Source organism: Furipterus horrens, unplaced genomic scaffold (genome assembly GCF_987537825.1).
Source record: "Furipterus horrens unplaced genomic scaffold, mFurHor1.1.pri manual_scaffold_17, whole genome shotgun sequence".
Classification (NCBI taxonomy): domain Eukaryota; kingdom Metazoa; phylum Chordata; class Mammalia; order Chiroptera; family Furipteridae; genus Furipterus; species Furipterus horrens.
Window position 1 is genome coordinate 75,609,031 of NW_028327187.1, and position 15,497 is coordinate 75,624,527.

Below are 15,497 nucleotides of genomic sequence, written 5' to 3' on the forward strand. Positions count from 1 at the left end.
CTCATTTGTTTGTTTTGTTCATTAGGTTCCACTTATAGTGAGATCATATGGTACTTGTCCATATGGTACTTGTTTTTCACCGCCTGGCTTATTTCACTTAGCATAATATTCTCCAGTTCAGGGTAGGAATTCCTTCCTCCTTTCTGCTGCGTAGTATTCCATTGTGTAAATGTACTACAATTTCTTAAAATTTATTTATTGTTTTTCTATTGCATTTGTCCCACTTTTCCCCCCATTGCTCCCCGCTCCATTCTACCCACCCCTTCTCCCACAGTCAATCTCCACCCCGTTGTCCATGTCCAGGGTCATATATACTAGTCCTTTGAATGTACCACAGTTTTTGATCCGTTCATTTACTGATGGGCTCTTAGGCTGTTTGCAACACTCGGATCTTGTAAATAACACTGCTATGAACATAGGGGTGCACAGGTTCTTCTAAATTGGAGTTTCAGGATTCTTAGGGTATAATCCTAGCAGTGGAATTGCTGGATCAAAAGGCAGTTCCATTTTTAGTTTTTTGAGGTAATTCCATACTGTTTTCCATAGTGGCTGCACCAGTCTGCATTCCCACCAACAGTGCACTAGGGTTCCCTTTTCTCCACATCCTCACCAGCACTTGTTTTTTATTAGTTTGTTAATGATGGCCATTCTGACCTGTGTGAGGTGGTATCTCATTGTGGTTTTAATTTGCATATCTCTGATGGCTAGTGATGTTAAGCATCCTTTCATATGTCTATGGACCCTCTGTATGTCCTCCTTGGAGAAGTGTTTGTTCAGGTCCTTTGCCCATTGTTTAATTGGATTTTTTTGTCTTCCTGTTGTTGAGTCATATGAGTTCTTTATATATTTTGGAGACCAAACCGTTGTCTGGGTATCATTGGCAAATATGTTTTCCCATAGGGTTGGTTCCCTTTTCATTTTTCAAAAGATTTTATTTATTTATTTATTTATTTATTTATTTATTTATTTATAGGAGAAGGGAGAGAGAAAGAGAGGAAGAGAAACATTAATGTGTGGTTGCCTCACACGTGTCCCCAACTGGGGACCTGTCCCACAACCCAAGCATGTGCCCTAGCTGGGAATCAAACTGGCGACCCTTTGGTTCACAGGTCAGCACTCAATCCACTGAGCCACACCAGCCAGGGCTCCCTTTTTATTTTGCTGGTGTTTTCTTGAGCTGTACAGAAGCTTTACAATTTGATGTAGTCTCATTTGTTTATTCTTCCCTTTACATCCCTTGCCCTAGGAGATATATCAGTGAAAATACTGTTGCGTGGGATATCTGAAATTTTACTGCCTATGTTTTCCTCTAGGACTTTTAAGGTGTCACAGCTTACATTTAAGCCTTTTATCCGTCTTGAGTTTGTTTTGGTGTATGGTGTAAGTTGGTGGTCTAGTTTCATTTTATTTTTCCAAATTGGAAAGGAGGAAGTAAAATTATCATTGTTTGCAGATGACATGATAGTGTACACAGAAAACCCTACAGGCTCCACCAAAAAACTACTCAACCTAATAAGTGAATTTGGCAAAATAGCGGGATACAAAGTCAATATTCAGAAATCAAAGGCATTTCTGTACACCAACACTGCAATATCAGAAACAAACTAGGAAAAAAATTCCATTTAGTACAGCAACAAGAAAAATAAAGTATCTAGCAATAAACTTAATCAAGGAGGTAAAAGAACTGTACTCACACAACTACAAAACACTGTAAGAAGAAATTAAGGAAGACACAAATACATGGAAGCATGTACCATGTTCATGGATTGGAAGAATTAACATCATTAAAATGTCCGTACTACCCAAAGCAATCTATAGATTCAATGCCATCCCTATTAAAATACCAATGACATATTTTATAGATATAGGACATATATTTCAAAAAGTTATATGGACCCATAAACAACCCCAAATAGCCTCAGCAATCTTGAGAAAGAAGAACAAAGTAGAAGGGGTCACCGTACCTGATATCAAACTATACTACAAGGTCACTGTAATCAAAACAGTCTGGTACTGGCATAAAAACAGACACATAGATCAATGGAACAGAATAGAGAACCCAGAAATAAACTCAGGTCTCTATGGTCAATTAATATTTGACAAAAGAATGTGTTCCTGGCTTAACTGGCAAAGGGAATATAATCTTATTTGAAGTGAGGTGACCACACATGACTGCAGTAGATACAGTGAATCTCGGCAGAGCTTTCCCTAATCCTACTGTATGATGACACTGGTTTTTGTCAGGCTCTGGAAAAACTCACTTTGGTTAAGCCATAGCCTTTGTATACTTGTGATTTATGTCACTATACTGGAAAAAATTATCAGTTAGTTTCTGGTTAAGGGAATATTTACAAGCATTGGAGTCACATCTGCGTCTTTTTCTAACATTGATAGCTGTCAGTCCCCTGGCTGGTTTGGCTCAGTGGATTGAGCGTCGGCCCACGAGCTAAGTGTCGCTGGTTCGATCTTCCAGTCAGGGCACATCAGAGAAGGAAAACTCTGATTTCAAAAACCTCCGCTGCCTTGCGGCATACCTCTTCAGGGGAAAGGCTAAGGGAGTAAACCCCGACAGAAAATCCGGAGCCGGAGTCCCTAAGGCGGTTTGACATTGTAGTCAACACCGGCAACTCCTGCGGCGCACCTGAAGCCAAGCTGTATTGACTCCGTCTTTCCCTTGGACCCTTCAGCTGCGAAGAGAGGGGGGGTCTGCTGCATGGGCAACAGCAGACCCTCCATATCACCCTGCCCAGGCTCTGTAGCTTCAGCGTCATCGCAAGATGTCGATTCAACACGGGAGGAGACAGATACCGTGTCACTCCCGAGTCGGACTGCACAACCATTCTCGGCGGTGCAGATAGACTCTTAAGAAGCTACACCATCGTCTCTCAAGACGGACGGCTGCCGACGACGATTTGACAAAGGGAGCAGGAGCATAAAATGGAGTAAAAATAGCCTCTTCAATAAATATTGCTGGGAGATTACAGATGATCATTCTTTTCTCCTTGAAATGCTCCTTCTCAGTCTTTTTTGCTGGCTCTTCCTCATTTTTCTAATCTATTAATGTTGAAGTAGCCAAGGTCTTAGGGTAAGAACTATGACAGTGGGGAATGCCAAGTGGAAACCTCTAAATGTGCACCACCCCACCCCAGGTAAAATACTAAATCAAAAACAATATGGAGGAGAAGAAACAGGCTGAGATTGGTTTATGGAAGGGTCAATTTGGTATTTGAGTACAAGGTGAAAATGAATGGCAGTTGCATTCTAGCCAAACCCAGGGGTGCCTCTCGAAGACAGTGGGGCTGTGAGTGGTGCACCTTGTCATCTATTTTGTGGGGAAGGAGAAGTGGGAATCAATTGATCTTTTTCCATTCATTCATTCATTCCTGGGAAGTGCCCAATGGCCTACCCAAGGGCCTAGATGGGAAAGAATTGGAAGAACAGAGACAAGGAGGTTAGAGGTTTGTGGATGGACATATGTGTTATAAGACATGGGGTATTCCTTAAAAAATAAATAATATATTTATTATTTTATTTTATTGTTGTTCTAGTACAGTTGTTCCAATTTTTCCCGCATTGCTTTCCACTTCCCCACCCCCACCCCCCACTCCCACAGTCAATCCCCACTCTGTTGTCCCTGTTCACAGGTCATTTATACACGTTCCTTGACTAGAACGTTCCTCTTCTTTCTCTCCTTCTCCCCTTCCTCCCTCCCCTCTGGTCAGTGTCAGTCTGTTCCTTGTTTCCATGACTCTGGTTCTGTTTTGCTCATTTGTTTGTTTTTCTCATTACGTTCCACTTATAGGTGAGATCATATGGTATTTGTCTTTTACCGCCTGGCTTATATCACTTAGCATAATACAAAAATAAATAATATTTTAATTTTAATTTACTTCATCCTTTCTAAGAGTTTCTACTCTGATAAGATGGTGACATTTGAGGTAGTGTTAGTTACAGAGTGGCCTCAAATGAGGGAAGTACTGAGAAAGAGAAACTGCCTTGTGTAGCTACTAGGTTCACATGACACCAAGTCATATGGCACTACTATTAAAACAGAATTGTCTAAGATCGGGTTATATTTATAAATTCAATTTATGATACATGGAAGCACACAACCCCACATAAGTTCAAGTTTCTCTATAGTAGATGACTCAATAATATAGTTAACGCTGTATCTTATGGGGGTATCCTGGCATAAAGACACTAGGTAGCAATGAAAAAGACATTCTGAGGTCAACCTTGAAGATACATTAAGAGGAAAAAACCCACTGTGAGGAAAGATATGCTATCATCAGCATACACAGTGAAAAATGAATATATTCATATTTGCTTATAAGTGCATAAACTATCTCTGGAAGGAGACACAAACAGTGGTTGCTTCTAGAAAGGAGAATTGGGTGACCACAGGATGGGGTGAGAAGGAAGTTGTATTCACTGTGTTGTCACTTAAATCTTTCAGATTACTTACTATGTGCATGTGTTACTGCAACAAAAGACATCAGTAAAAGAAAAAAGCACAGGTTACAAATCTTTGGCATGCATTTTAGCAGAAATATATGCAAACTGTCTGTGTTTGAGTCCTGACTCTTTTAACTAACAGCTGGGTAACTTTGGGCAAATTTCTTGACCTCTCAGTGTTCCACTTACAAATGTGGGCTGTTGTCAAGATGCTGTGCCAGTCTATCTGTGGGGTAGTGCTGAGATATATTTAGAACCCTGAAAATACTGCTGAAGAAAATGTTCAGCATTAAAAATTTCATGCATCCCTTCAGTTTCAATTAATTTCTATACAGGCAAATGAACATCTATTATTCCTAAAAGCTCCACAAAATACAATGCTTTCTATTCTGGTGAGATAGAATTTTCATAAGTGACTGTGATTCGGGTTCCAGTTGGCGGCCTAAGTACCAGTGTGCACCCCAGATCTTGTTTAAATGAGAGCAAAGAGGGCAAGGAACAGAAACACATTAAAAAATGAGGAAGTCACCAGGGATGAGAGATTTCAGTAACTTTCCAGAAGATGGAAAGCAGATGGGGGAATGAGCATTGACAAAGCAGAGTTGAGACAGCAGAGCCTGACATGTGCACAGAGGGGGAACTGGCCGAGGAGAACTGTGTCACTCTGCAGAGCACAACAGTCTGCGGCTCCAAAGTCCCTGTTAAGAGAAAGCAAAGAAAATGAGCTTGGGCTGAAAACATCTCCTGAAAAGCTGCCAACTGAGCCTTCAGCTTCACTCTCAAGACAGGAAGAAGGAAAAAGGGCCAGGACAGTGGCATCTGTCCCAGAACTTCTCCAGTGGGCATCTGTTCATGCCTCATCAGCCAGAATTATAGAACACAGTCACCCTAGGTTGCAAAGGGGGCTGAGAAAATAAGAACTGAGTTGCACCCTGGCTGGGATGGCTCAGTGGAATGAGTGCTGGCCTGCAAACTGAAAGGCTGCTGGTTTGATTCCCTGTCAGGGCACATGCCTGGATGGTGGGCCTGGTCCCTAGTTGGAGGCCATGCGAGAGATAGCTGATCAATGTTTCTCAATCTCTCCCTATCTTTCTCCCTCCCTTCCCCTCTCTCTAAAAATAAATAAGATCTTTAGGAAAAAAAAAATGAGTTGGGCATCTTGCCATCCCAAACAACATCAGGAAGAAGTGGGATAAAGCTGTTGGGTCATGCTGAGTGGCTGCCCCTTGCAGATAGGCACATGTTCTCCAGGTCATTCCCTACTGCTCCCTGGTGCAGAAGTCAAGTGTTGGCTGCTGATTCCTCTCCACCTGGGATATTACTTTTCTTCTTTTTTTTTTTTTTAATTTAATCCTCCCTGGAGGATATGTTCAGTGATTCTAGAGAGAGAAGAAGGGAGAGAGAGAGAGAGAGAGAGAGAGAGAGAGAGAGAGAGAGAGAGAGAGAGATTGAATGGCTGCCTCCCGTACATGTCCCTACAACCTAGGTACATGCCCTAATTGGGAATTGAACCCATAATCTTTTGGTATATGAGAGGACACTGCAACCTACTGAGCAACCCAGCCAGGGTGGATGTTACTTTTCTTATACACAATCAGCTTCACTCACTTGACCCATGTAGGTTACACTAAAAGCACCTGTAAGTGACTTTAAAAAATCATATACATGATATAAAGGCACGGGCTCTTGAACAGCTAAAACAATTTTGAAAAGAAAGACAGTAAAGGAATCAGTGCACACACAGTTTCAAAACTTATAGAATTATAACTAATCAAGAATGTGTAGTACAGACACATAGATGAATAGAACAGAATAGAGAACCCAGAAATAGACCCACACAGATATGCCCAGTTGATTTTGACAAAGGTGCAAATGCAATTCAGTGGAGGAAGGATAGGCTTTGCAACAAATAGTGCTGGAGCAATCGGATACCTGTAGGCAAAAAAAGAAACACTAACCTAAACAGCACACCTTATAAAATGGATCATGGACTAAAAAGTAAAGCGTACAACAATAAAATTTTTTAGAAAAAAGCATAGGAGAAAATTGTCCATATTTAGGGCTAGACAAAGAATTCTTATGCCTCGCACCAAAAGCAAGATCCATAAAAGGAAAAATTGATAAATTGGACCTCTTAAAAATAAAAATAAAAACTTTTGCTCTGTGAAAGCCTGTGTGAAGATGATGAAAAGACAAGTTATGACTGACAGAAAACATTTACAAACCACACATGCAACAAAGACTAGTATCTGGAGTATATAAAGAATGCTCAATATGGGATAATAAAAATAATCTAGTTGAAAATGAGCAAAAGACACAAACAGATATCTCACTAAAAGGATATGTAAGAAAGGATGGCAAATGAGGGATATGAAAATATGTTGAATATCATCAGGGAGAAATGCAAATTAAAACCATAATGAGAAACCACTATATACTTCTCAGAATCACTAAGGTTAAAAAATAGTGACAACACACTAAATGCTGAAAAGGATGAGAAGAAACTGAATCTCTTGTCCATTGCTGGTGGGAATGTAAAATAGTACAGCCATTTGGTAAGAGAGCTGGATAGTTTGGTAAGAAATGTTCACACAGCCCTGGCTGGTGTGGCTCAGTGGATTGAGCACCAGCCAACGAACCAAAAGGGTTGCCAGTTCAACTCCCAGTCAGGGCACATGCCTGGGTTGCAGGCCAGGTCCCCAGTTGGGGGCGTGAGAGAGGTAACCACACGTTGATGTTTCTCTCCCTCTCTTTCCCTCTCTCTAAAAATAAATAAATAAAATAAACCTTAAGAAAACGAAATGTTCACACCAAACCTGTACATGAGGGTTCATAACAGCTTTGTTCATAGTCGAAACATGGAAGCAACCTGAATGGCCTACAATTGGTGAACAGTTTAACAGACTCTAATCCATTCTTACCATGGAACACCTCTCAGCAATAAAAAAAAAAATTAAACTATTAGATCAAATAACTTATTGGATCTAAAAGGCATTCTGATGAGTGAAAAAAGCCAGTCTCAAAAAGTTGCATACTATATGATTCCATTCATATAACGTTCTTGAGATGACAAAATTATAGAGATGGAGAACAGATTAGTGGTTGCCAAGGGTTAGGGATGGTGGAAATGAGGGGAGATGTGACTATAAAGGGGTAGCACCAGGGAAGTCTTTGTGGTGATTGAGCTATTCAATCTATCCTGTCTATGTTGATTGTAGTGGTGGTTATGTACATTTACACATGATAAAATGACATAGAACTATACTCACACATCATACAAAATGTCAAATCCATGGTTTTAATGCTGTACTGTTATTGAGCTCCTAGTAGAGTTGAGCCTGTTGCATAAAATAACTAGCAGAATGGCTGGCAAGTAGCCCTTGTTTGCAACCAAAGAACTATAACTAAGAAAGATTAGTACCAAAGAATGGGTATAGGGAACACATCCTTGAGAAATATGCAGTATACAGTACCAGTTTTCAGACTATGAGATTCCCACTCATATTCTGAGATGGGAAAGTAAGAGGCCATGATACACAGCGACCAAACAGTTCCTCAAAGTGTTGCCCATGGTGGCCTGGGACCATGTGGTTAAAGCTTTTCAAAGTTAGGTAGCTACTGCTACAGATCCACTTAAAAGGCATGAGATCAAATATCTCTCTAAGTAGATTCAAAAAAACCAGAGGAAAAGCAGCATAAAGTTGGAAGAATTGCTTTTCCCAAATTAACCATCTGTATTATTTGTATGTTTTTACCATGTGCATGTATTACACATAGAGTCGAGAATGAGGAAATCTGTCGGCCTGCGAACCAAGTGTCACTGGTTCGATTCCCAGTCAGGGCACATGACTAGGTTGCATGCCAGGTCCCCAGTTGGGGGTGCGTGAGAGGCAACCACACAGTGATGTTTCTCTCCCTCTCTTTCTCCCTCCCTCTCCATTTCTCTGAAAATAAATAAATAAAATGTAAACAAAACAAAACAAAAACAAATCCTTTAAAAAAAAAAGAATGAGGAAATCAAGGACCACCGATTGAATAATTGCTGCCAAAAATTATGAGCTCAAATCTCACATTTCTAATTAAAGCATGAAATAAAATTAAGGACCTTCTTTGACCTTGACTTATGAATCTGTTATCACTCGTAATTGTGGGGCTGACAAAGCTGAAAAACCAAACTTGGAAATTAATTTTATGGGTTTATTAGCAACTACCACTTGTGTTAGTAACGATAGCAGTACAGAGGTGGTTTGGGAACATGGATCATATTATTTTATCATATGCTGTAATGTACCATCAATAAACCACTTATGATGATTCACCTACATTTTCAGACTTGGTGAACCCTGTATATAATGTTCTAAATAATGACAGATTAGAAAGTCTCAGTCCACAGAACACAAAATGACCTTTGAAAGGGTGAGAAGCCTACATGATAGTGTACCTAGATGAGGCAGATAAAATTCTTACTCAGCTTTATTATAAAGATTGATTTTAACATGTCAGCCTTTAAATTAAGGACTCAGGCAAGCTTATCAGAGGCAAAATACATTCCAGTCAGAAAAGTTCAAAAGTTGCTATCCCAAAGATTGGCCTTTCAAATGTGCTTATCTATCAAGTCATTCCCCTTCATGATGACTAAGAGTCACTATCATACTCACCCAGAAGTTATAAATGATGACTAAGGTAAACGGAAACCTCCAACATGGTAAGTAAAGAACCAACATGCAATAGTAAGGCTTTCAAAAGCAAAGCACAATCTTCTCCACCATGAAGTTGTCCCTGAGCCACCCTGTCTTCCTAAGACACACTCTACCCAGCTTACTAAACCTTCCCTAGGGCCTGTCTTCAATGAAACTTCTCTCAAAAAAGAAGGGCTAGTGGCTCCTAGACCACACCTTACAGCAAACTCCTTCAACTAGCCCCCTTTATCTCCTCACTACAGAGAATTGTAGCAGCAAGAATATGCAGACATACACTTACACTTGATGTCTGTGTGTACATGTACACACAGAGAATAAAGGCGATTGATTACTTAATTCAATCTGTTTGTCTGAGACTACATTAAGTGCAAGGGAGCTTGACATAGTTAAGCATGGTCTCTGCCCTTCAGCAAGCATCTCACTATGATACGATATCCTCATTCATTCATTAATCCAACATAAATGATAAACGGGAAAGATATCCTCTGTTGAGTTTAAGATTGTCTTAGACTGTAAGTGCTCAAAGGCCACAGACCAAGGTTGTCAGCTTTCTTCAAAACTAGCAAATGGAGCCTTGCAGAAGCTTTCTAAATAGTGAGGATGGCACCTACAGGGGAAAGAGGGCAAGAAGACAGGAAGTCCTGAGGAAGGACGAAGGGAAGTCTGCTCTTCAATAGGAGGCAAAGACAAAAGAACTGGGATTCAGACGCAAGTTCTGCCTGATGAAGCTACATCCCAGTCTGCCTGCTGCACAACTAGGAGAGACTGGGCTTAGGAGAAAGGGGAAGATATTTGCCTTTGACTCAGGATAACTAACTTGTTCAGGTTAACCACTTACACTGCAATCTGTTCCACCTGTTCATCCAGTCCCAGTGCCACATACCAGGCACCTGTCCTGGCTCCTTTATCTCTTTTAACTTGCATTCTTTGCACAGCTGGTAATACATTTCAATGTGCTATGTATGTTTTACTTGTGTATTCTCTTTATTTTGTCTCCCCAAGCTGGAATTTAAGTCCCACACAGGCAGAGCTCTTTGCCTGTTGTCTTCACCCATGGACCCAGGCACCTGGAACAGTGCCCAGCTCTAACAGGAGCTTGTTCAGCATTCACTGATGACATGAATGGCTACCAAGGCATGCATGCATGTGCTGCTGTTTTTTCAGTTTTGCTACCATCATCACCACCACACCACCATGTGACTGGTAAGTGACATGAGCAACGTTGACAAACAGTTCCCTTCACAACTTCAAAATTAGCACCCTCATCTCTAGTGGACTTGGGAAGCCCCAGGGCTCTGGTGGGCCTGCCCCCTACCAATGACAGGCAAGGTGGAGTGACTGCGTAACGACTGTTCAGATTCAGGAGAAACTGGGGAGTAAACATGACTGTATGTCTGGCCTTTGCTCTGCAACCTCTTGGCCTTTAATCTCACAAACTGCTGGAGTGGCAAGGCTGCTGCTCTGAAACTCCCTTCGGAGGAAACATCTGCAACAGGGTTTAAAGGGCAGAGGTTGTTGGTCAAAGGAAGTTGGGATTAAAAAAAGAGATGAAAAACAAACTGGGGGGTGGTAGGGAAGAGTGAATAAAGCAGGGGCAATTAAAGTTGGTTTTCTCACTCAAACAACTGAATTACAAAAGAGGGACAGTGACATGGGAAGGAACATAGTTCAGCCTACTGTTACGCTCTTTGCCAACCCCACAGTGGCAAAGAGACTTAGGAAAAGGCCCAGACCATGAAGGTGAGCAATCACCAGAGGGAAGACCCTGGGAACTGCCCCACAACAACTGCCACCCTCCCACAGCCCAGGGCCCAGCGGACATGCAAACACCCCACTCTTTGCCCTAGCAAGATTCTATTCCACTTTGGGGGAAAAAACAAGACAACTATGAGAAAACAAAGAGTGCTCCAAGGCATTAGAAAGAGATTAGCACTGTTTAACCACAAATGACCAAGAGCTGAGGAAAAGGGTTTGGGGGAGAGGAAGAACTAAGAGCCAAGACTTTCTGGCAAGTACTGACTTAAAATTATACATTAACTAGGTGCATTGTTTTTCAGGCAGTAAATCCATTTGAGAACACATACATCAATCCAAAGGCCAAGTCTCTAAAGATCCTTTTCCAATGCGCTTTTATCTACCCAGTGTACTATGTACACAGGCAAAGGCTTCTCCTTCCACTGAAGGAAAACAGGAAACTCAAGTAGCTCCACACAGAAAGAAACACAGGACTGCATAAGCCAGATACTGCCATTAAATGAGCACCTGGACTGTGTACATACACCATTCATGAAATCCTCTTCCCCATTCTGTGTGAAATGGTTTAGAAACTTGTCTGACGTTAAAGGACTAGCAAGTTTCAAACTCTAGGACTTATGAGCATGGGCTTCAGAGTTTGTGAGGGTTGAAGGAGAGAATGCAGGCACAGCACTTCCCTAAGTGCACAGCACAGAGGTGGCCTTTATGTTAGGGGCGCAAAAGGGTGTTAATGGACGTTCTTTCCTTTCAGAACTGCAGGGCACCTTTGGCTCCCTAGTCATCTACTCACCTGGAGTCCAAGTGTCAGGAGGGATTTTTCTCCACACATTTGGGCAAGCTGAGCCCCGTGATAGGTGGAATCCCCATGAGAGGACCAGTACTCATCTTAGGAGGATATATGCAAGTGCTTGGGATACAGCAATGAGTAAAAGGCAAGACCCTGTGCTCACAAAGTGGGTTCTAGTGGGCAGATTCAGCTACTAAATAATCTGCACATTGGACAGGATATCCAAAGTTGGTATGTGCTATGGAGGAAAATAGGGCAGAAATGGGGTAAGGGGGTTTGCAATTTTAAATAGGGTGTCCAGTATAGACCTTGCAGGAAAGGTGACTTTTGAGCAAAAACATATATGTATTTTGTTCATGTATATTTCCTTATAGGTAGGAAAAAAGAAAAAGTGAAGACCCAGAAAAGAAAACTCCATGTTACGAAAGTTGTATTCTGGTTTCCTATAATTTAGAGTTTTTCTTCCTGTTTCCCACGTCTGGGGTTACTTCCCCTCCCTCAGCTGTTTTTGGAAATTTGGTTATTTACTCTTGCCTTTCTACATTCCATACCCAGGGTCTTCCTTTTTTAACAACACTGAAAGTTTTGAGCAAGTCACTGCTTAGAGACAATCTCCACATCAATGAAATGTCAACTGATTTCATCTTCCTTGCCCCAGGGTACATTTGGCAAGGTTTCAAGACATTTTTGATTGTCACAACTGGGGAGGGGGACAGGTATTACTTTTCCCAACAAAGAATTACTAAACCCAAAATGTCAATAATGTCAAGGTCAGAAAAACTCTGATTTAAGGGAATTGATTTTGACCTGGAATATCTAATTCAATGTCAGAGAAGAAATGAGTTAGAAAAAGTTATCTTCTCTAATGTAAAACATTGACTAGGATTTACATGATAAAACTTTAATGTACTTAGCCTCCAAGTAGTCAAAAAAGACATCAGATTATTATCTGCAAGGTATACCAAGTCATTTAGTTTTGAAGGCAGTCACAAAGTTCCTATAAGGGAAGGAGTCACATAGGCTGAGACCACACCTTGTACTGGGAAAGTGGGGGAGAGGAATAAATAATTTGAAAATGCACTTTATTTTCTATTATCCTTTCTGTGAAAAGAAAAGACTCAGGCTCCAACAGCTTCACAGCACCCTACACCTGCCTCTGTGTTCTCACGTATTGACTTCTTAGCCCCTCATCACGCTGGTACATAGCAGGCCAGCATGAATGATGACCAGTGTGTAGTAATGCTGTACCTGATGGCTTAAGAATCAATAGGCAGGTTTTCTCAGTGAAAACTCGCCTGGGCCTGACTTATTTTTAGTTCATTTTTTGATGTGGGATAGGCCTGCGTGAAGTTTCAGGGATTCTCGACCTATTTAATGCCAGGTCATGGGAAAAGTGCTGCTTCGAGTAAGACTGAAGAGAAAAGTAGTATTAGGAATTTAACAATCAATTTTATGTGCACTAATGGATACTACTGTAAAGAACAAGACCAGAGAGAGCTTAAAAAATTAGTTTCTCCAAGGAAGGAGCACTAATTAAATTTGGAAGATATGCTACAGTTCAAATTATCATTTGACAATACAGTATTCAATGTGGACTATGGTGAAAAGTAAAACTTTGGGTTTTGAGTCTTGAGAACTTTTACACAAAGTAATCTCTTTAATGAAGCCTTCAGCAACATAATTTTATGAACTCCATTAAAACCAACAACTTCTGCAGAGGTTTTCCTACTTCTTGCCAGGGTAGGAAAACATGTTGACTGCTACTGGATGGACAGGCAACTCTTAGAGGGATGTTGGATGTTTCAGTGTGGTTCAATTTCCCAGTGTGGTCTGAAGTGCCTGACAAGTATTACTTCAGGTCAACATCACCACAACCCTCCAAGCAGGTCCATTTACAGAGAAGAGAAACTTAAGGCAGGAGAGTTCCAGCAGCTTGCCCAAGGCCACACAGCAAGTGAGAGGTAGAGTCTAGTGTTCACAGAAAAGACTGGTAAGAATCTCAAAGGGAAGGTAAACCTCACAAAATAAGAATCAGTAGGGTCAAGCCATCAGTTACCATGTGGATATTCTCCCTCCAATGTCCACATCTTGGCAGATCTGGATGCTATAATATTTCATTCAGGGCTTTAGTAAGTTTTCTTTTTTCAGCTTCTTCAAATCCTTTAATAACAACAACACAAATGGCTAACCCATAAACTATTCAGTATTTTAGGATAAACTCACAGCTCCACAAAAACTGCTGTTTACTCAGACAGTGCACCCACAATGTAACTCTTGTCGCGACAGGGCCTCTTTTCAAAAAGGCAGATAATCTCTCAAAACCTGCCCATATGGTTTACACAAGGTCTGGTCATGGAGTTATAAATGGGGCTCAGGTTATGCTGAGTGAAAGGAGCCAGACAGAAAAAGACTGCACACAGTTGGATTCTCTTTCTCTCTCTCTCTGGACATTCATTGGTACCTGGCCACCATCCATACCCGTGAGGAAGGCCAGGCTACAGGAAAGGGCAACTGGCATGTCTTGTGGGTGATGGCTCCAAGTAAGAGCCAGCTTCAGCCTCCAGATGAGTGAAGGAGTGAGTGAGCATTCTGGTGGCTGCATCCCTGCCTGAGAGACCCTGAGAGACAACCTTACTTTCCTGGGTCCAACCCATACCCAGAACTAAGAGAAATAAGAAAATGATCAACCTCCCCTGCGGGCATCTTTGAGGACTGAGGTTAACAGGTATTACAAGTCATTATAGGAATTATAGGGCAGCATTACTTCTGAAATCCTTGCATTCCTTGTCCACCCACAAGTACACACAGGCTACTGCATTTGCACACTAGCACAGGGGTTCTGCCTAAATGCAGAGGGACAGTGAGTGAGCACTTTAGAGCCAGAGCTGGCTTTTACAATCCTTTCTGCTGACCAAACACAAGCATTTCAACACCAACGAATCAGATCTACTCTTGGATCTGTTCCTTAAAGTCTTTCTGTTACAATGACTTCCGTCCACGAAGAAGTTTTCCTTGACCTTAATAAGCACTCCGTCCGGGCCCCGGCCTGTCCTGATTCCCACATAGAACGGTTGCTGGGGGCAACCACCCACCGCACCCAAAACTCCGCACATGCTGCCGGCCAGGGCGGCCTTCACCTCGGGCCAGGACCCCGAGGGCAGGCCCCCCAGAGACAGGGCTGCAGACGGAGGAGGTCCCGAAGTGGGCGGCGCGGCCGAGTGCTGGCTCTGCACCCCGCGCCCTGGGGACCCACGGAGCCCACTCACCTCGGGTCTGCTGCGCTTCTGCAGCAAGTGCTCCAGGTAGAGGTCGGAGAGTGCTGTACGCATGCTGCTCCCGCTCTCGCCCTTGCTTGCCTTGAGCGTCATCTTGCGGGAGCCGGACGCGAAGACGCGGAGACACGGGGACGCAAAGAGTAGGAGCCAGGCAGAAGCTTGGCTTGCGAGGGCCGGATGTCTGCGGGGCAGCTAAGGCGGCAAGGGCGGCGAGGGCGGCGGAGACAGCGCGGCTGGGCCAGTCTCCACCCCGCGGGCGCCCGGCCCACTGCCACTCTCGCCCCGCCCCTGAACCGCCTACGCCCGACCCCCCGCGGCGCCCGTCTCTTGGTTTCTGAGGGCCACAAGGAGGCACAACTCTTGTCAAGGCCGTTGTGGCTGAATTCCTGAGGCTCTTGAGCTCCAAAACAGCGCAGGAGCCCTCAGCTGCGCGCTAGGTGAACGCATAGCCCGCTCCCTGGCCAAATTTGTGGGGATAGCAGGAAAGCATCTAGGGGCCGCGAATGCCTCCCTTTCGACTCCAGG

General features: G+C 42.7%; 1 protein-coding gene across 3 annotated transcripts in view; it reads right to left on the reverse strand.

Moving 5' to 3' along the window:
• Window positions 1-15,217, reverse strand: part of MPP1 (MAGUK p55 scaffold protein 1) — a 36,137-nt gene extending 20,920 nt beyond the window's left edge. For 2 of the 3 annotated variants that reach the window (XM_090264495.1, XM_090264493.1), the window contains exon 1: window positions 14,964-15,216. In XM_090264495.1, coding sequence (XP_090120621.1) covers window positions 14,964-15,065 — 102 coding nt within the window. In that variant the 5' untranslated portion in view covers window positions 15,066-15,216. Of the gene's footprint in view, window positions 1-14,963 lie in introns of all 3 variants that reach the window. The other variant, XM_090264494.1, reaches the window with a different exon arrangement.
• Between the last annotated feature and the right edge of the window lie 280 nt (window positions 15,218-15,497).